Genomic DNA, 21888 nt, shown 5'->3' with positions numbered 1-21888 from the left:
GCTGCAGCCCAATGACAAGCAATGTAAAGGGCACCCATTGTAATGTTCAGGGCTGATAAAGCAGCGGCAGCAGGGGGCATTGTGGGACACACAAAGGGGGACGCTGAACTTTATTGTACAAACTGTGTCCATAAGCAGAGAAAGCTCTTCTTTTAGTAGAGCAGTTTATAAGCTTTAATTAGTTCCTTCACGGCCATGAAAATTAAAGAATTTTTGTGACAGTGAATTTCCAGGAGGACAAACTTTGAATGAGTCTCTAATTTCAACAACTCCTGTCCTGTTTATTTGCTGTACACACTTATTTAAGATTGTATCATAAGCTCAATATATAATAATTGCTGCGATGTTATTGATCATCCGTCTGACATTTCTGACAGGTTCAACAAATTAGGCACAGTAAAAATATCTTGTTGGGTTTATAGACCCTGACATGTACAGGCTCTCTGCACTTCTGTTTTTCTCATTTCTTTGACAAATAAGGCCCTGAAAAAAGGACTTTTTTTTGCCAATTTCACACAAAAAACTGCATGCATCAAAACATTGGTGCAGTGTCAACTAAATCTGATCAAACCAACCACAGCATCTGAATGAATGGTTACGCTCCTAACAAACAACAGTTAACTTTATAATTTGGGATGAGTGTTATATTTTAGGGAAGTGGATAACATTTAAAAACAGCTCTTCATTAACTCACTGCATACTCGGATCTAAATTTAGGCCACATGCAGGCCACACACAGTGGTGTGTCTCACTGAGCCTTTTGTGTCATCCCTTCATCAGCTTCATTTGCATTACAGGGAACAGGAAGACACCCACAGCATGCCAACACCCTGCAGGTCAGGGCTCTTAACCCTCTGTGCTCACTCTGTTAGCCTTGTTAATGCTACGTATGTAAACATATTGATAGTCAGAAAATACTATGTCTTTACATTATGTACAAAGTGGAGTGTTTCTGCTCGATGTGATGGAATGTAAGTCTCTACTGGTGATGAATCCGCTACATTAAGCTTTAAGGCAATGCACTGTTGTGACTGTTGCTGCCATTGATTGGCATCGAATGGCACAATGCAGTTTTGAAAGGCAAGTGGTGTGAAGGGGCCAACAGGGTGCAACATGTGACTGCTGTTGTTTTACCATTACATTTGAGCCACAGAAGCTGAGCATCCTTCTGAAAAATAAAAACTGAGAACTACATAAAAACATTTTTTTGATAGGGTAGATGACAGCATTCGTCATATGTGGCTCTGTGGAGTGAAAACCCAATTTGAGAATTCAAACATGACTTTACACATATAAGAATGAATGGGTCGATTGTCAGTGAAACCAAAAAGATAACGTGCGATCGTATGGCTGACAAACACTGTCACTTCCCTTAGGGTGAAGGATCCTGTTTGGTCTGTTGTACAGACCCTTGTACAGCATTAAACTGATGATATAAGGCAAACTTCCTCCAGCTACAACAAGCCTTTCCATCGTTTAGAACATGAGCCGTCCCTGCTCCAGCAGATGTTAGATGGTACAAATGTCTTTGAGAAGTCTTGACACACTTTCAGAACATTAGTGTAACTCTCTGAGTTTTTCCTAACTGCATTTTTCAGATACATTTTTATACATGTGATACATTTTTCAGAAAATGACAGGCCTTGCTCTGTGCTCTTGTGACGGCAACAAAAGGGGCATCACACTGCAGCCACTGTAGGCTGCATTATGATCATTTCAGGCTGTTTGAACCATGTCAAGAAAACATGGGAATAAAACCTTCACATTAGGAGAATTAGATCAGAGTGATTAATCTCATGATGAACTGATTTCATGTTTTTCTTTCACAGCATCTGTGTTTTATCATGTATTAGCCTAAACAGGAAACACGTCCTACGTGCACGTCTGCTCCATGATAGTATGGAGGAGTTCTAACACATTTACAAACTACTGACACATAAACAAGGTACGAGATGTACCACAGTTTGTATGCACAGGTGTAATATCTGTGGCTTTATACATTGTAGTAACATTACTATAGCAGGAATTTGTAAAAAGTGACATTACAGTTATTTTAAAACGGATCAGATTTTGTCTCCATCATGCAGAACCAAATGAAGAACTCTAGTCTTTCTGCTGATACAAGGCCACTGCGAACTCTCTGAGGTATCGAGCAAAACAACCACAAGGCAAACAATAGTAACAGTAGTCTACAGGAGAAGGCAGCAAAACGAAAAGACACTGAAACAGCAGCAAGGTAAGGTGACCCTGAATGAAACAGACACTGGAACTCAGTCTCAAATTGTCAGAGCTAATTAGCAGCATCACAAAGTCAGTGTTTGACATCAACATCATCACAGACACATACAGCAGCTACACAGGCAGCTAAGCAGGCAAAAAGGCTTCTGGTGTAAAAACACCAGTTTGCCGTTTGTCAGTTTCCCACTTTAAGAACAAAAGGACAAACAGGATGAAACGTGGAAAGTTCATTGCATCTTGCTCTTTGCAATTCATAAACCTGAATCAGAGTCAGCTACTGGAGGAACTTACACAGTGAGCTTCATTTGTTTTCAGATTCTTCTACTTTGCATGATATGAGAGGATAACTACACTGTTTATGGGCAAGAGGAGAGATTTACACTAAACCCTGGGGGAGGTTTTCTGTCAGTTAGGTTTAGTTTTACTTCCAGCTTGGCTTCGTGCTCCTGCTGAGTGTCACTATGTCTCTGGGCTGCACAGGCTTCTCAGAAAAGCTGCTAGCCTTACGGAGGTCGTCAAGTGCAGCAGGAGGCGGCGGGGTCTGACTTCGGTATGCACTGCGACTGGTTGCTTTCACACTCTGCACCCGTCGCAGGTTCGTCCCTTGCGGCCGCTCATCACTGGTGTTAACTGCAGGCGATATTCGATTCTGCTTTGCGGAGGTTTGTCGACTCAGGAGAGAGGGGCTGCGAGACGGTGTGGATGGGACAGATGGGGGCCCCAGCTCCTTCTTGATCCTGGAAGTCGAAGCTACAGTGCTGCGGGCAAAGCTTGGAAGCTCAGAGGTGGTTTTCACGCTGCATGTGTGCGAGCTGCCGTTCTCAGAGGACGCTGCTCCCTGGGTCTGAGTTTGGGTCAGGGCGAGGGCCCTCATGGTGGAGCGGCACATCTTCTCCTCAGGAGCAGGCTTGGGGATGTTCCTCAGAGGTTTGGCGCTGGGCTTGTGGATGGAAGCCTTCCTGGGCATGGAGTCACGGGCCCATCTAGATATACTGCCTGCGAGGCCACCTCCCCTCTGGGCTTTTGACTCATCTGGAGGCAAACTGGAGTGTCGAGGAGGCCTTGCTGTCTTCTCTGTCCTTCCTCTTGCCGGGGTGCTCTGGTCACGGAGAGGACGGTGTGTCTCTTCACCTTCATGCGCTGATGGTCTCTCTGCTCTCTGCTTGCCGCTGCCTGTCCGAGTAGGTTTGCTAATAGGCACAACTTTCCGCAGACCCTGGCTCTCGTTGCTGGTCAGCATCCTCACACCACGACCTCCGCTGCACTTGGTTGCTTTGTTACCTTTGCTCTTAGCGTTGACTGGTTTTCTGCTATTTCTCGGTGCGTCTTTATCCATGCCCTGTTTTCCTTCAGCGGTGTCACAGCTCTCCGTGTCCCACTCTTCTGTGGTAGCAGATGGAGTCGCAGATGCTGCATCCACAGATTTTGGTGCTGAGAGCTCATTGGTTGAAAGAGACTGGTCATTGGGAGACATGGACTCCAAATTAGAGGACAGAGAGCTGGGATCCTGTCGGCTCTCCTGATCTTTGCTGCTGTCAGTCACTTTGGACAGTCCTTCTTTTGTTAGAGAGGAGCTTTCAACCTCAGAGTAGTCTAAAGTGACGGAGCAGTCTGTTTCTGTGCAGTCTAGTATGTAAAACACTGGCTTCTTATTGGACACAGGGGTATCTAGTGGAAGAGGAGTATCACAGGTTGTTGATGAGTCCTCCTCTTCTTTCTCTCCCTCAGCAGAGACTCCAGCCTGTGTGGGAGGATCTATTTTACATTCCTGTGCTGCCTTGGGATCTGCCCCCTTTTCTAAATCTTTATCATGTTTGAGGTTTTCTACATTTGTGGAGGGTGACAGTCTCTCATTTTCCAGATCTGTCAGCGTAGCATCGCCCTGGTTGACAAAGTGCATATGATTACTGTTATTGTTTGGACTTGGCAGGTCAAAAGCTTGAGGACCTGGAACTAACGTATGCTTCTTCACATTGACATTCATGTGGCCGGTAATTGTTGGGTTGGGAAGATGGGTGGGCTTCTGAAAGACACAAAAGGAATGAGGCAAAACACTGCTCTCTGACACAGATGAGTAAATATTGTTGTTATAAGGGTCCTCATTATCATTCAGCCCAGAGGAGGAAAACCTGGCCAGTGGGCTGATGGGCTCAGTTTCTGCGCGAGGAGACATCACTTGTCTGTCACAGCCCAGTTCGCGGTTGTCATTCTGGCCTAAAATCCAGGGAGTTGTCCTCCGCTGGAGAGGGCGGCCCGACCGAGGTAGGCTGTTAAACTTGGAATAGTCAGTGGGATTCCCGGTGCCTCCGAATAGCTCAAGGTATCCTTGGAGTTCACGGTCTGCTATGGAGGTCATGGTGTGACGGTGGCGGCGGGCGCTTGCTGAACGTCCCAGTGGGCTGTTGGGACTTTGAGACCTCTGCTGGAGGAAGTCCAGAAGGCCTTCCTTGGTGAGCATCTCCACGTCGTTCTCGCTGCTGCTGCGACCGAATCCACCGCTCTGATCTGCACCCGACCAGGCAAATCGCTTTTCCTCCAGTTCCTTCAGACGACGCTGCCTGGCTGCTTCCTTCAACTCACGGTCCATGTTGTCCTGAGAGAAACAGGAACGGGGAGAGAGTGAACACAAAGGACAAAGGTCACATCTTTTTAAAATGTACTCATTGCTGTTTACCAGTTATTTTCTTAATGTTTTAATTTACGCAGACACCTTAGAACTGTCGCACATAACCAGGTTTAACACAGCTCTCAGTGGTTCTCCACCGAGCAGGACGCGGTTACATGTTTTATATCTTAAAAGTGTCCTTCAACTCCTTCAACTTCCACCAGGCATAATGTGAGACATTGTAGCTGCAAACAATACCCCTCTATGAGTGTAATGCAGGTGCAGTTCTTTTCTATCTTTCACATACACATGTGTAGTCAGATTAGCTCTAACAAGGCAGTATACAAGGACAAATGATATGATTCATTATTTTCCCACCACATAACACAATCCTTTCACCTGAATAAAATACTTTGTTTACACACATTTCCTACTTCCTGTGAATGTGAAGCTACAACTTTGGACCTTTTTTGACACTGCTGGCTGGACAGTGATAATTCCATCTGTCTACTCAGATGGCAGATTGTTTCAATGTCTCCATTTCTATGTGTAGGTCCTGAAAGGTGTAGTATATTTTAAAGACAGGACAACTGTAAACAAACAAAACATGTTCACAGTGAACAATCTGGAAATGACTTTAATGTTCTTTGCTATCGTTATCGTCTACTTTAAAACGTTTCTGTTTGTAAATTTTGCATTTTGGGTGAGTACCATAAAACATAACATCCTTTTTAGTCCGACTGACCTTAACAGCCTTCTTGAACTTGATGCAGAAGTCTTGAAAGATCCGGAAGCACTCATCCAGCTTGAAGGTGTCCTTGTCTTCACAGAAGAAATCGATGAGAGTGCTGCCCTCTTTACGTAGATCCAATCTGCGCCTCTTTAAGTCCTGAAGAGTCCGTTCTGAATTCTAAAACATCAAGCACACATATTTTTTTATGTATAACCACTTTTATGGATGTCATTATCTATAACACTTGACTCAGCAGCTCTTGAGATGTGCAGTTGCCTGGATCCAACCTTCTGTACATGTGTAAAATGTATTACATCACTGCAGCTTCACCTGCAGAAAGGGCTCCAGCTGCTGCAGCAGCTCCTGGTCTCCTTGAACCTTCTCCTGCAGGGATTTGATCCGGACGTACAGGGAGGAAAACTCCACCTCAATGTTTTCTACTGAAATTCTACATGAAAAAAAAATATGATTAGAGTCTATTTAACATACAAATGAACAACACTGCTGACTACAGGCTGTCCTCGCAACACCACTTATCAAGGTGACATTTTGCTGCGTACACTATGAGACTCTCAGAAATGGAGGCAGGACTGCTTTAAGGAATGTTTTTTTAACATACTGCATCCTGAAGGATTCCAGGAGGAGTGATTTTGTCTCTGTGGCGCAGGAGCTTTGCTGACACCACACACACAGATGACCTTGTGAAGCTGACAGAGCCTGACAGGCTGACAGAGTAAGACTGTGCTGTAACCATGCCTCTCAAAGTACTGCACTTAAGCTGGATGTCAGCTGGGGTAATGAGGCTGGGCATAACACCTGCACACTCACACCAGAACAAACAGAGCGGGCACCCCTTTATTTCACTGTGTCATCGTAATCTCATCCAGTAAATCAGGAGTCTCTGGTTGTTTTAGACATTTTTTGCTCCTTTTTCTGAGGTATTATAATTATAACAATATAATTATGTTTCTGCTTTGTGGCCATTAAAAGAGAATAGTCTAGACTTCAAACAGAAAAAAAGATACTGATACATCTAGCTTAGTAATTAAAAAGAATTAGTCTGACATAGAGGGTTGGTTTTATATGGTCGAAGTCCAGTATGGCTTCTACTGAGGGGGTTCATTTGTGTGTGACTCAACCCTTCAGTTATATTAAGGCCTAAATGTATATAATTTAGGATGTGGCTGCTTTGAGTGGCAGGGTGATGGCTGTTGTAACTGACTTGTCTCAGTTTATCCTCTTTGGTCTTAGCATCAGCTGAGTGTCAGGCATCTACTGCCCTGATGTTGAGGGTTACAGCCTCTACACCAGCCCTACAAACAGCTCTTTAGTAAACCTATTAGTCATGACTCACTCATTTTTATTTACAGTCTGTGTGTTTCTAGGTGCGCAGTGCACAGTGAGGATTTTTAAGCTTTTTTGCTCATTTAAAATAAATAAAAAGTTTAAATGATGTGTGGCATTCTGAACTACAAAGTGTATCATTCATCCTGACAGTGTGAATGTCTTGTATCCCTTACTATCAGGGATTTTATAGTCTAGAAAATATAACAGCTTACCTGGCTGCACTCTGGACATTCTGGATTTTCTCTGGAAACTTGAGGAGCTTCTCGTCTTTCTTCTTTGCCTCCTGCACAGACAATCACATTACACAAGTTACAGCTAAATGTGCAGTGGATGTTGTACAAGGTGAAGTAGTATACAGTGATTCCTGTGTTGAAGGACTAATCTGTGTTTGGTTATGTAACTGCTTGGCCAGCCTTTCTTGGCTGCTCTTTTCTGTTTCCTGTCACCATCTGCTGTCCACCTGCCACTCCTGTAATGTGAATGGCACAGTAATGAAGGACCTATAAAACATCAATTCATGTACTTAATACAGTAATACTGGTGGTGGTCCAAAGATATTCCTAAATGCTGTACAGTAAATTACCTCAGCCACTGTATTTTACTTTAATTCAAGCATCAGTTGTATTTTTCATGTTGAGATGATAGAGTGGAGGCCTGACTTGATGCAACCCAATCACTCCATGAAGCTTTCAGCCTCAATGTGTAAGTGTTCTTGTAGCTGCTTTGTCATCTCTGAAGCTGTGTTGTATTGTATTACATCAGACAGAGCACTTAATGGTATTGTGTGAATGACATTGCAGCTTCACTAACCATGGCCACAAAATGCAGCAGGTTCATGCCTGGCTTGTTGGCCTTAGTGTCAGCCAGGGAGAGGAGGGACGACAGCTTGAATCCCACAGCGTTTCCCGCATAGCCACCCTGAGGACAGAGTGGGCAAAACATGAATCTCACAGAAACACAGCAAGAAGCTACAAGATGAGGCAGATGATACATTCTTACACTCTTCAGTGGTGGACATTTTCGTTTTTTGTTGGTTGTTTCAGTCGGTATGCTAGGCTAAGCTAACTTGCCTTTCATAATACAGTGCTGAGTTGTTGGAGGAAATTAATTTGCCTTAAAAGCACATGTGTGATATATTTTTAGAGATGTATTTACTCTGTACGACTGCATGGGTACGTTTTATTTGCAAATAAGGAAATGTTTTTATAGGGTAATGGAGATATTTTTTTAAGAAAGCCATTCACTTCCTACAAATAGACAAAACACTTCATTTATTTGATAAATATTTGATCATTTAAAGTTAGCGAAGTTAAGTCTTTTCAAACCTCAATGACATGCAGACAACAAGCAGCTGGCAAACCTGTATATTAAGTAACATCAGACATGTGAACATGACTTACAGCATTCATGATGTTTCCAGCCTGCAGCACTAAATGCAGGATGGCGTGAAGCTCCTCACAGTCCATCAGCTCTATAGGAAGAGATCAATATAAACTCAGTAAGAGACTGCAGAGCAGATCAGAGCTGCTCATTACACACTATTTCATTTTCACAGGAAATCTATCAGCTGTAATAACGTGTCCAATCCAGAGGCATCAGTTAACAGGATTTCCTTCTCTTCGTCCTGACCCTGCGTTCTTGTAGCACTAGAAGTACATTCAGTAAAGTTTCATAAAAAGCAAACTTGGTTTTCTCATGCAGTGTTAAACAGACTGACCTGCACTGCAGTAAGAAGGTCACAGTACAGTAGAAGAGGGTTTAGAAAAAAAATTCAATAAGTGCAAAGAAGCAAAAAAAACAAAGTGACTCAGCTGAATGGCAACATGGCTTTCAGTTAGACACATATGTATGCATTCTGTGTTTGAGTCTGATTATTTTAATAGTATTCTGGCAGGAAACACCTGCCTTTTAAATGGTGAGAGACAACATTGATTACCATGAATTACACACACATCTGTAAATTCAAAATTTGAATTTCAAAGTCAAGAAAGTTGCAGTAAGACATTAGGTTTTGTGTGAACCTGCTCCATGAGCTACGTCAGTTGTCACATACAGTTTATTTCACCAGACAGCACAATGTGTGTGTAGGTATTAACAGCAGCATGGCCGTCACCTTGCTACATTTCTCCTTTGATTCTGTAGAGATTCTGTAAAGGCCGACATGACAAAGCTATACTTCAACAGTTTTTAGACAAATTGAAACATTGTGACTGGATAAGACAAAAAAAGTTAAGTAAAATCCACAGTAAAACTTGCAAATGTGTCTTAGTTTACAGTAAAATATGTTGTTCATTACAAGCATGACACAGCCTTGTCTTTCCTCTCTGTCCCTGCATCACTGTATCTCAGGTGACACATTCATCACCGCTAACAGCTCAAATATCTGGGTCACCTGTCTGAGCATGTGTGTATGTGTGTATGTGTGTGTGCGCTTAGCCTGTATGTTATTACCTTTGGTGGCAATGCGGACAACATCGATCTCATGGCCCATCAAAGCGCAGCAAGGGAAGAACTCTTCACGGAGAACCATGGCCTCAATCCGAACCTCAAACCTGTCAGAGACGAAGCAGAGAGGGTCCATCGCTGTTATTTAACATGCTCATGATTATCAGCAGGGGAATATGAGGCTTGGTTAGATTAACCAAACACACCGAATAGTGGCTGTGTATAAATGATATGACAAGTACTGCAATTAACTGACTTGGTCCAGTCACATCTTCATTATCACCCACCAATCACTCTGATACAGTTTTAATGTGCAATCTCCCTGTCTGCTGTTAAAAGAAAAGTTGATTGGTTCTTTCCAGGAAGGCTTTTAGTGGAATGAAGTGGAAGTAATATGTCAGAGCCTTTAAACTTGCAGATGGGCCACTTTGACATCCAAAAAAAAAAGAAAATCTGGCACGATGAACATTTTTCTCAAGCTGGCAGAAATTTTCCACAACTTTCCCCAATAGTAATTCTATCAATGCAACACTTCATCTGGATCAATCAGTACACATGCCAGGAAAGTACTGAACAGTGTTCACAAAATTATGAAACCCATTACAGCAAATAGCAAACTATTAACGTCACATCCCCCTTTGATGCAATTAGTATACATCACCATTGAAGTCAACTCACCGTGGCACCTGGATCAAGAGGAACATAAAGGAGTCAACCAGTGTCAGCTTGTCTGCGTCTCCTTTAAACGCCTGCAGTTTCTTGACCTGCAGACAAAACAAAGAGGAGCAGGAAGCTCAGCAGGATCTATTGTCGTCACTCCAAGTAAACTGTCTTTCATAGTCAGATTTGCTCTTAAATTCAAAGCGCTATTCATGCTTATATAAAAGCACACAAACACAAACCTCCTCTGCATCAGGCAGGAGCTTCAACAGGTCTTTAAGCAGCTCTGCTCCGTAAATCTTTCCCTCTCCTTGCCGTATGTCTTCAACAATGGAGTGGTTAGACCTGAAAGACAGACACAGGTGTTCTCTTTTAACCCCCAAACTTACAAAGGCACCAAATCCAGCTGTTCGTGAGAGAGAGTATGGTGTCCCCATCTGGCTCAGAGTCATTCTCTCCAGTTCATCCTTTAAAGCGGCCGTTTTTTATATTGATGTTGTGAGTGAATTAATAATAATAATAATAATAATTGAAACCTTTATTAGTCCCACATGGGGAAATTGCTCAAGGCAGCCCAGCAAAGAGCACCATACACCAGTGAGTACACTGGAGGCTATGCAGGTAAAGTGTCTTGCCCAAGGACACACACCAGTGACTAGGGAGGAGTTGGGATCGAACCACCAACCTTCCGGTTACGGAAAAACCCTGCTATACCGCTGCGCCACTGCTGCCCACCATGAATATATTCAAATATATATAAAGTCAAAATTACTGAGCATTACTGCACTCCAATAGAAAATATATGGCATGAATGAAAAATGTATTCTCGTACATGTCTTGTTGCTAATATCATTCCATGACATTACAAGGTCAGCACAGCTGCAACAAAACAAACACCTACATCACTGTTATGAAAGAAAACTATTAGACACCCTTCATGACTAATATCCAGCAAACTGACTCGTTACAATGCAGTATAGTAACTGGGACAGTATGCATATAATCAGCCTGACTTCAGTAAGTTCAGGGTGGTAAAACAAACCTATGTGCAGCGACTACTTTGCAGCTGTTCTGTTTTAAAAAAGGTTTATGATACTTATTTTGATCATAATAACATCAGAAAAATGGACAGAAATCATCTGAATATGTGGTTTTCTGAGACTCCCTCAGATAAAAGTTGGTTACCAGCCTCCAACCCACCTTAGTTTAAAAGTTGTAAGTGGGAAAAACATTTTTTAAAAAGTGTATTTTTAACCCAAATTACATACATTTATGCTTTTCTAGGGGTTCTCCTCTGGATAATGAATAAATAATGCAATATCTTCCCCGGGGGGAAGCCTGCCTCACCCTCTATAAACCTCTGATCTAACCCGCACTGATAATACAGATGATTTATTAGACCGAATGAGGTCAGTGCTCATACTCTGTCTGCACAGTATGGCTCACAGTCAAATGTCATTAAAATACAGTGGGGAGCAATGCAAATATACCATCATGGAAACAAACAAACTTTTTTTTCGCTCTGCTCCAGACAACTTGTGCAACACAGTGCTGAGCCTGGGCAAACACACACCATGAGATTTCCTGAACTCATTATTCTAAACAATGGAGCACTAAGAAAGCCTATTAGAAAAGGTGACACAGATTTTGACCCTAATCCCCCAAAGTTTTAATGCTTTTAACAGGTTTTTCCTCAGTTGGGCACAAAAACACAAAGTGAAACTGAAACACATCTCTCAGGTGGCACAAAACACTGCAGCAGTGAAAGCAATGAAAAAAACAAGCTCCGGGTAATTTTCTGCCTCAGGTCATTAGTTTCAGAAGGATTTGGTTAGATATGTCACTGCCCCGCTGATGCTGCTGTGGTTAGATGTTTCAGTACATGTGCAGTCATTCAGCCTCCTCCCTCTGAGAAGACTCTCTGCGCAGTTACTCCTTACACATGCCCACACATTTCAGGGTTTACGACATTAACATGAACAGTGAGTTTTATTACATTTCTCCCACAGAAATATCACAAGCACACTGTATCCAGTCAATCCAGGTGAAGCATCACAGGATGATGTCAATCAAAACATAAATCAGTGCCATATATATGTATGACTGATTCTGTTACTGACTGCATTATCTAGGAGTTAAACTGTACGTGTACCAAAAGTTGTGTAACTCATCTACCTCTGTCTCAGGCCACTGATTTATCAAAAACCAGATGAAGGACTGGGTGACAAGGACTTTTAAGGTCTATAGAAAGAGGTACTGAAGATGTTCTGATGGTGGACCAGCAACCTGCTGAGGTTATTAGAAGTTGTGCATTTGTTAGTTTGTTTGTGTTTTTGCTCTACTAGGATGCATGTAGGTTGTTTTTCCTGCAGGTAAGAGGTGGAAGACTTACTTCTTAAACTGCTTGAGAAAAATTCCCACATTCATTCCCCTCTTTGAGTCAAGGATGCTGATCTGTAAAAGAAAAAAAAATGTAAAACGCACACAGTAAAACTCATGTTTATGCCCTTATGTAATAGTAGCAACAATCACCACAGATGCACGTGCACACACACACAGACGCAAAAAAAAACACACACCACCAGGGGAGTGGACTTCCCCTGAGCCACATGTGTGGTTCACACCTGCTTCATTAACAAAGGGCTGCATGGCCCTCTTTAAACAGGTGATTGTACAGGGTGTACATTTTTTACAGGGTCTACAGGTTCTGTCACAAAGCCTAATTACAGCATTAAACTGGCAATCAGACACCTGTGTGGTTTGAACTAAGGACAGCAACCACAGACGAGGCAAAGAAATAATAAGTAAAAACATGTAAAATAAGTTAGAGTCCACATATACTGAATATTTTTCTGCACAACAATGGTGAAAACTTGTTCCAAATGTCAGCATGCATGTAAATTAAGTTATTTGCTGTTCTGGCTGGATCACATTCTACAAATGGAGGATGTCACATTGAGCTCTAACGTGTGTTGTGATATTTTGTTGACTCATTGACCCAGTTATCAATAAAAAAATAATCACCTTGGTTTAACTTAAAAACCAGTGCATACCTCTTCAGTTATGGGACAATGTGTTCTATAATAACATACATTACAGGCAGCATTAAAACTACATGCAGACTTTGCTGACTTGATCGAAATCTCCCACAGGAGCATTTAATAACAAGTCTTCTATGCAAACTGCTCAGGTTTTGACCAACGGCAGTCTGTTCTGTTATTCAATGACATGAGTCGCCTCACGCAGATATCACTTTACAGTTCACATGTTACTTTCCAGGAGTGCCAATGACGCAGGCATGCTTTTGTGCTGTTTATGAACACAAATCATTTTTTTCACAAATAAAAGCTGTAACTTAGCACCATTATCTAACATGCCCCTGTAGGGATATATTGATACAGCAGGAGCCAGGCTGTGCCTTGTGTACTGTGCCTTTGTATTTATGAATCTGGGACTTTCTAATCCCATCAGTGGTGCATTTGTGAACTGTAGTAACCAGCAAGTCTTGCATGTTTGCAAACACAATAGCATTGGATGTTGAGAAGCTGACAGTATAAATGCCTTCATGTTTCCATTAATAACTAATACAAAAAAAACAAACAAAAACTCAATAAAAAAAATTTCCTTTTGTTTTTTTTTTTTTTGCCTCACTCACCTCATCCTTGCTGGTCTCCTTAAAGGAGCGGGATCGGGACACACGAACAGAGGTTCCAGTTGGAGGCGCTGACGCACGCAGGCCGGTCCCTGCATCCTCCTGTTGCCCAAACAGCTCCTCCACAGAGCGAACGTCGATCTGATACTGCTGCTGCCTCACCGCCATCGTCCAGATGTTTGGCTTCCCGCGCACCTTCTCCTCTGGAATCGGCTTCCAGAAGAAGCTGCGCACACGGCGCTTCTTCCTGATGTTGTGGTTGGTGGACATGGTTGTTGCTGAGGGCGGGAGGGGTGGGGGTGCCCCTGGAGGTGGGGGTGGGAGTGGAGGAGGGGGTGGAGCTTCATGTTTGGTGGAGTCAGGGGGGCCGTGAGTATGACCAGACATAGAGGATGGGTCCGAGGTAGTGACGGAGGACGTGGTGCAGCTGCTCCCCTCACTGCTGCAGCTCTCTGGCTCATGGGTCGTGGATGGACAACTCATAACAAGCATCACAAAGGTAAACAGTCAGCATATGAGCTCTATGCTGGAACACACACTGAACATATATCTGATCTGATGCTAACTAGACAACTAATCTGCTGTGCATCAGTTGACTGTAAAGAACATCAAAACCGGCGCAGTGTCCCCTCACTGCAGGAGGAAGCTAGGTGTCCCTTCATCTAGTCACAATGAAGGTAGCGTGTCCTTTGATTCTGTCCATCTCCATCACTCAGCTGGTCATCCATCGTGCTGAGCAGAGCCTTTGAAGGTGACCTCCGTGGGGAAGAGGGCGGCAACGGCGGCCATGGAGCTGCAACAAAAACAACATAGGACAGGATTATGTGGGAGTAGTCATGCATGTTGTCATGGACAATCTGGAATTAGGGAAAATTAAGGGGTGCCACAGATCAAAAGAGAAGGGGTACTAAGTCAAAGGGGCTCACAATGAGGGAAATGGCAGATCCTATTTGTTTCTGTTGTTGAAGGCCTTTGAAGTCAGGCTGTGGGGTGTATAATGGTCAGAGACACTCAGCTTAGCTTCTGTTACAGAGTTTGGTATCATTTTTAAAGAGTTCTCATGTAGATTCTGAACTGCAGATTAAAGCAAAAAGTGTAAAACAGACCCAAATGAAGATAATAAGTAAATATGACAAATAATTAATAGGTTTCTAAAATAATTCTTCTTCTGTGTAATTAAATCCAGCCTGATTAATATCAAACAAACACACTCTGGAAAACAGCCATCACACTCTAATGTATTCAGCATCATCTGTTGTCATAGTGAAGAGCCTGACACAAAACAATAACATTATGGACAGAAACATTACATCAGATCACTAAGCGAAGAGCTCACACCTCTGACACAGCACTTTTTATATACCACCTAAACAAAGACTTTAATACAATTTTTGTTTGTTGTTTATCAAATGATGATGATGATGCCACTTCTTTCAGCAAGGATGACATCCACCACTCCATGCCAATCAATATGATCTTTTAGACATGTCACCTTTCATTGAAGGCAGTCATATCAATTTGGCTTTTAAAAGTGAAAATAGAAGCAGACATGTAGACTGATGTAATGTCTTTTCTTTCTGTCTATCTCAGTGTGTGTAACAACATGGCTGCTGTGTCAGGTCATGCCAGTAATGTCGCAGTAAGTGTAACATTACCTCTGATGTTGCATGTCTGCATGGTGGCATGACCGAGCAAAAGGTTCTAGGAAAGAAAAATGAAACCATTGTGGAAATGACAAACTATCTTAGACCTATAAACCTCTTGCATATCAAAAAATGCTATGTGGTATATATATATATCCGTGTTTTATATATATTTATATTTGTGTTTTTTTAGATAATCATGTCAGGCATCACTGTCATTCCCTCCACTTGTCTATGTTTATGTTTACTTAGCACCTTACATCTCCATATTTGTATCCATGTATCATATATTGTGCTCATACTGCATACTGTACTCTTATTTTGGATTATAGTGACACTTATACTCTTATACTCTGTACTTAACTGCATTTAATGTAACTTGATACCTCTGGCACAAGAATTTCCTTCGGGATTAATAAAGTTTTATCTTATCTTATCTTATCTTATCTTATCTTATCTTATCTTATCTTATCTTATCTTGTCTTATTTTATCTTATCTTATCTTATCTTATCTTATCTTATCTTATTTTAATGAACATCCTTATTGGTGGATACTGAAAACTGAAAAAAGGCCAGAAGGAAGGGAAGTACTTTGGAGTCTCCCTACTCTTGTCTTTGTTAAATCAGCAGCTGCACTCGCTCAGTTGGAGGGAAACTGGTTGTGTTTCAGTTGAGCACATCACTCACTGCCACAGTTGACAAGGCTACAGTGATCTGATACCACATGTGCACAAAGAAAGTAACAGAAGGTCTGACAGAAAGCAGGAGATAAATAAGAAGCACAGTGGGGGTGGTAGTACATTATTATTAGCACCTTTGAGAAAAACATATAATTACGGGAGAAATAATCAAACTAATAATCAGATACATTAAAGATATAATACATCCTCATAAAAGAACAAAACACTGCCTGTATGACCACTCTGGTGATTTCTAGAAACAGCACTTCCTCTTACACAATTTAAGCATCTTACTGGTAATCTCCCTCTGGTTCACAGGCTTGCTCACCTGATACCCAGATTTTATTACTAATTAATAAAGTAGACATCACTAATGGCCTCATGTTGCCAACATCAGCCTGCACACTCAGCTGTCCTGTCCTCAGAGCCGGACCTCACAGTCACCCATGTTTAATTCATAGGACTGTCAGAACATCTGACCTCATACCGAGTCATCCCCTTCTGTGGTGCTAAGACATGGCCACTCTAACAGATGTTGTGGAATGAAAAGAGTATAACAGTCAGTATCAATTTATCCATACTGTTCTGTCTCATCTCAGCTGCTTCAAATGAGCACTTATTCACTTCCCTGCAGAGTTGGATGATAGAAAAAATCAATAGTTCTCATTCCCTACTCTGCTAACTAGCAGGAGAGCATTTGATAGACATCTACTGTTCATTTAACCTCCAGACTGTAGAGCACTGTGTTCAGACTATTTGAAGGTGGTCCAAAAAACAGTTAATCTGGCCAGCTTCAACAAACCTCAAATTGTCTATCGTGTCATTCACAAAGCAACACAACTAACAGTGTCAACAACACTCTGCACGTGCTGAGATAAAAAGGTCTGCTTACATTTTACGTGGCAAAGGTTAAAACTGCGTCACTGGCTGTTACCACAGCGACCTAAGCACACCTATGCACAGCACGTCAATCCCATCTGATCACTTCCACTGATCACAGTCTCTACTAAAGATCTGATTTGAGAAGCAAATTTGATCTCTCTGTAGTCTGAGTGCAGACAGAAAAAACAGCTAATGTCACAACCTTTCCAAGCATCCCTTTAAACAAGAAGCTACACCTGGGAAAGGGTTAACATCCTGGACTTAACACACATCATGTGTGAATTTACCAGCAATGCAAATGTAATGTGTCCATTAATGAGCTTCAGAGGTGCTTGTAGATGCACTTTTTATGGCTGGCAAGCTGTTTCCCTAGTTTCATGCTAAGCTATAGTTTACAATCACTGGCATCAATCTATCTCCCAGCAAGAACGCAAGTGCATTTCCTACAGTGTCAAACCATTCTTTTAAAAGTGAGCCAAAACTTTCCTGTCAGCAATGTGCTCAGGCTGAGAGTACATAAATCATGCCTCTCTAAAGAAATGAGCTCAGTGCCAGTGATTGATTTGTGGTTATTCACATTCGTTTAATTACATTACACAAAGGGAAGACAACCAACAGCAAGGACGGATCAGACATGATTTCCCTGAAATGATTTACACAGGAGGAAGTCCACCTGTCAGTATCACTACAGAGAGAAGCCCTGAGGGAAAGAGACTGTTTCCAGGTTCCACACATCTGCCTGCTGCCATGAATGAACACAGCTTCATCTAATGGTCCACCTGTTGTTGACCCTGAGGCATTCCTGCTCCTATCAGTCTTCATCACAGACAGGGAGCACCCCACCCTCCATCATTAATCGGCTGACAAAGTCAACAAAGACCAATGTCATCCTAAAGAAAGAGAACGGCTCCTCTACAGCAGATAGGCTAACTTTATAACTTAAGGCTGTTTAATTTACTGTTATAATATTGTAAAAAAAAGGTTCTCCACGAGAAACCAATGGCTTTTTTATGAGTTACTGTTTTGTAAGGAGGAGAGGTTGAGAAGCTTTTTCACAAAAACTCTGAATAAACAAGCAGACAAACATAAATGCTGTTACTTCCACACAGCTCCAGCAGAAACTTGAAAACATCAATGTATTGTTTCTCTCTGGAGCTCTGCGAACAATCTAAGAAGCCTAGCAGCATCTCTGGAGGCTTGTCAGGGCTCATCACTGGTAAGTAACTCCCTGTTTCTCTTGTTCTATAAAAAAACATCCCCTAAAGCTGAGCAGGATTTTAACCGGAGGTAACTGTCAACAAGTTTCCAGGGAGCCATCAAGTCCAAAACAAACACAATCCACTCAAACTCTAACATGTGTAATGGTGAAGGTCAAGGCGCCGCTGCCTGCTATAATAATCCCCTGTTGCTAACTTCCAGTTTAATTTCCTGAGGGTCATTGAGCCCCTGCAGGGCACAAGTCTTTCACACACCATAGGGGCAAAGAGGCGCGTTCACAGGGGATTTGGACAATCCTGCATCGTCATCATTACTATGGGAACGCTCGTTAGCAGAAAGCAGTTTGCGTAGAGCTCGGTGGGGGTGTCGCTCTCAGACCTGTTTGTTTCCGGACACCTTGATCCTAACTTCCCTGAACAGCAGCAGTGATGGGGCACTGAGTGATGGGATTTCACTGGCACTGAGATATTTGTACACAGAATGTAACACAAATGAGACGAGGCTCACTGTAATGATCATTTTTGTGATGAATTATTGAGTTAAGAATGATATATGAAGTGGCCATCAAAAGCTGAATCCAGCAAGAAAAGAAACTTTATTTAATGTTAATGTTTAATCTTTATTCTCTATACTACTCAAATTGACAGAATTGATTGAAGGTCCCACATTACACCCCCTGATGATGTCAACCTTGATGGTTTGTTCTTACACACTCATTACACACTCATCTTTAAACAAATCAGCACACGCTGCCTAACTCAGCACTTGCATTGTGTGTGTGTCTGTGCTGTGCAGCAGTTAAACTGTGTGTGTTGTAGGATTAACTGAGAAGGACTTTGTGTCCATTTGGGAACTCTCTACACAGTGCTCTTATCTCTCTGATTTCACTGTCTTGTTTACAATAGAGAGAACACACAATAGAGTGTGTGTACACTGTAGCAGCAGCACACAGCCTACACGAAGTGATCAGGCTACTATAACCCAAGACAAAATCAGCTTGTTAAAAACCTCCATATAGAGGAAATATGACCTTGATGCCTTTTATGTATGTATGAGGAAGAGCAGCTCAAAATTCAGAAAGTGACACTGCAGATGCATCACTAATGTATGCAGCCCATGTAAATCTGCTCTGTTACCTAAGTCACATATCGCCAACAGGCTCCTCAAAGTCCACAAAGTGCACCTGTCAAACAAAATGTGTCACTAACTCCTGTGTTACACATATATGAAAGGTGTTACAAAGAAAATATTTAGTCATCATTTATCGCCTTGTGCCACTGGTTGCGTAACACACGTTAACACCAGAGCACCTTAACAGACCAACAAGCACATGCTGAGGACAAGGAGCCTTTTATTTAGAAAATCCTGGATTTATCAAATATTTTCAAAGATTGAGAGCTTGCTTGTACCATTATGTCTGTATTTTCTGAGCGAACCCTGGCAGAACATGGATGAGTGAATAATTCATATGACCATGAATAAAGTAACCCAGCTGTCCTGAGCACAGTCTCTCACTATCCTGACCCAGAGGCAACACACCTGGCATGACATAAAAAGGAAAAAGAAATTATGTGTTACATTCAGAACCAATTGTATGATGTAGACAAACACTGAATGTCAGCTTCCCCTTCTCCCACCCTGTTATTCCACCATGTAACCTGGGTAAGAAATATCCAGGTGTACAAAATGTCCCACCACAAAAAGTCACACACAACTAGCTGGGGGTTTGATCCGAAAAAGAACTCAAACTTTGCTTGAAAAGTTGGTAAGATACTAGATTTACAAGTACTGTTATCGGATCTAGGTGTCAATCTCTGATGCCGTGGAATATAAAATTACTGGTTTGTATCAAGTTCATCATTTTGCCCTGCATGAGCCAATGATTACGTGTTTCCTGTTAATATGTGGCCACACAGGCTACTGTTGCAGCTGCTCTGCTGCAGCTGTGTTGCTTGAGCTGGTGATAAATGTGCTCTTTGCACAGGTGATAATTACCTCTGCAGGGCCAGGATAGTTAAAATACTCAAGAACAACTCCCCTGAAACAAAACAATGAAGATTTGGACCCTGGATAATCAAACACAACAATGAGTGTGTCCATAAGCTGTCAGATCAGTTAATCACTGCCTTTACCTCGGTTTACACACTGCAGCATCTCTGCTCTTCTTTTAAGTAGTTAAATGATGTCTGACCTTTTGTTTTAATCTCCAAACTATCTATAACTGTGTGTCAAAAACAATCATTTAAAGCCACATAATGAACATAAAGAAATCTAAATCTTACAAGTTCTTAGCAAAAGCCAGGTAACAGGGTGACAAATATGCTGCACGTACAGGTCAACAACCATCAAAACAAACAGCCATGTGTGACCCAGTGGGTTCTGAAAGGAGGATTAACACAGCTCAAACCGAAATGAACAGTTTCCTTAATCTTAAATCTGCAAAATCGGTTTTGAAGAGATAATCACATGGAGCTATTTGTCTAGAGAATAAAGTCCTATAATGAGGCCAAGGTACAGCATGGCAGCTCATGCCATGTGGAAGTGTCAAACATGGACGTTCTCATCAGAGGTTTATCAGATGAAGGTCAGGAGGAGGAATCTGTTTTTGTGCAGCAGGTAAATATTATACACACTAAAATAAAATAAAATAAAAAATAAAAGGTGTATTCCCTAAAAAGTGAGAAGTTTCTGCTGACAATCATGAACTGTCTTCTTTAATTGATTCAAAGACAAATGAAGTCTGGCTCGATTTTCACCATGATAATTAAATCCAGCTAAAAACAGGCCCAGGTGTTTTTCTGTCATTTCTTCTCCACCTCCCTGTACCAGGTTCACACTCAGAAACGGACAAATCTGTCAGGCGGAGGTGACACCCACGTATTTATTTTTTCAGTGATAAATACTGAAGGGTTAGTGTGTCGTGTTCTGCTGTCTTTCAATTGTTAATAGAAAACAGAGGTGTCAAGTGAGCATGTGCCATCTGCGTGACCACAAACACAAGCTGACAGCAATGTGGGTTTCTGGGTTATGTAGTACAGTCAGGAAAGTATAAAACACTTAGCCGGCTATTTGGGGCACTTACAGATCCTTATTAATGATCACGTCAGAGAATTATGACTTTCTGTTCTGCTGGCGCACAAAAAATGAGTTGTTCTGAATGCTGAGCTGCTGTTTCTGAGAGAACGATGGTTCAACAGATTTTGGCCCTACAGTAACACCTTTTAACTAAATTTCATTGCCACAATGTCCCATACAGACTTTTTCTTCTGCAATTTCAATTGCATTATAGCTTATAAAATAAAGCTGCGAATGTGTTCTTTTTTGATTTATCAGTATGTCCCACATAATTATTAATGTATTTATCTCAAACAGATAAATCATAGAAATCAATACAAAAACACCACAGCACATTTAAACTCTGCTTTTACTGTCTATGCTGCTGACTACTGAGGCGGAAACTGGTCTTTTTGATGCCAGTGCAACATTATTCTCTGAGGACAGTAGGAGAGGAAATATTGACGATACATAACACACCATCGCCGACACTGTCTCGAATCATATTATAGCTTAGATCAGCTCCAAATCACAGAGGCAGAGTGCATACATTTAGCTTTGAAGGCTCCAACCTCCCACCCCCCCTTCATTGTGCTTTACTGTGCATCCCAAACAGCTGCAGGGGACGAAGGATTTTTCAAAAGACTATGTACAGGTACTGTGGCCCCCAACACAACACATCCCCCGAGCTTAGCACAAATCTGCTAATAGCAGCCTATGTCAGAAATGAG

General features: G+C 41.9%; 1 protein-coding gene across 1 annotated transcript; it reads right to left on the bottom strand.

Annotated features, from left to right (window-relative positions):
- Positions 1 to 2371: 2371 nt before the first annotated feature.
- On the bottom strand, positions 2372 to 14314 carry fhdc1 (FH2 domain containing 1). Its single transcript, XM_028407110.1, has 11 exons — positions 13684 to 14314; positions 12421 to 12482; positions 10271 to 10373; positions 10047 to 10132; positions 9375 to 9475; positions 8324 to 8394; positions 7734 to 7841; positions 7136 to 7206; positions 5907 to 6024; positions 5589 to 5753; positions 2372 to 4831 (listed from the first exon to the last, which is right to left on the bottom strand). Exons 1-11 carry the CDS (start codon positions 14170 to 14172, stop codon positions 2660 to 2662), a joined length of 3546 nt encoding a protein of 1181 aa, XP_028262911.1. The 5' UTR covers positions 14173 to 14314; the 3' UTR covers positions 2372 to 2659.
- Positions 14315 to 21888: the final 7574 nt, after the last annotated feature.

Source organism: Parambassis ranga, chromosome 1, assembly GCF_900634625.1.
Source record: "Parambassis ranga chromosome 1, fParRan2.1, whole genome shotgun sequence".
NCBI lineage: Eukaryota > Metazoa > Chordata > Actinopteri > Ambassidae > Parambassis > Parambassis ranga.
Note: the sequence above shows the minus strand (reverse complement) of the source record. Positions and strands in the feature narration are given on the sequence as shown.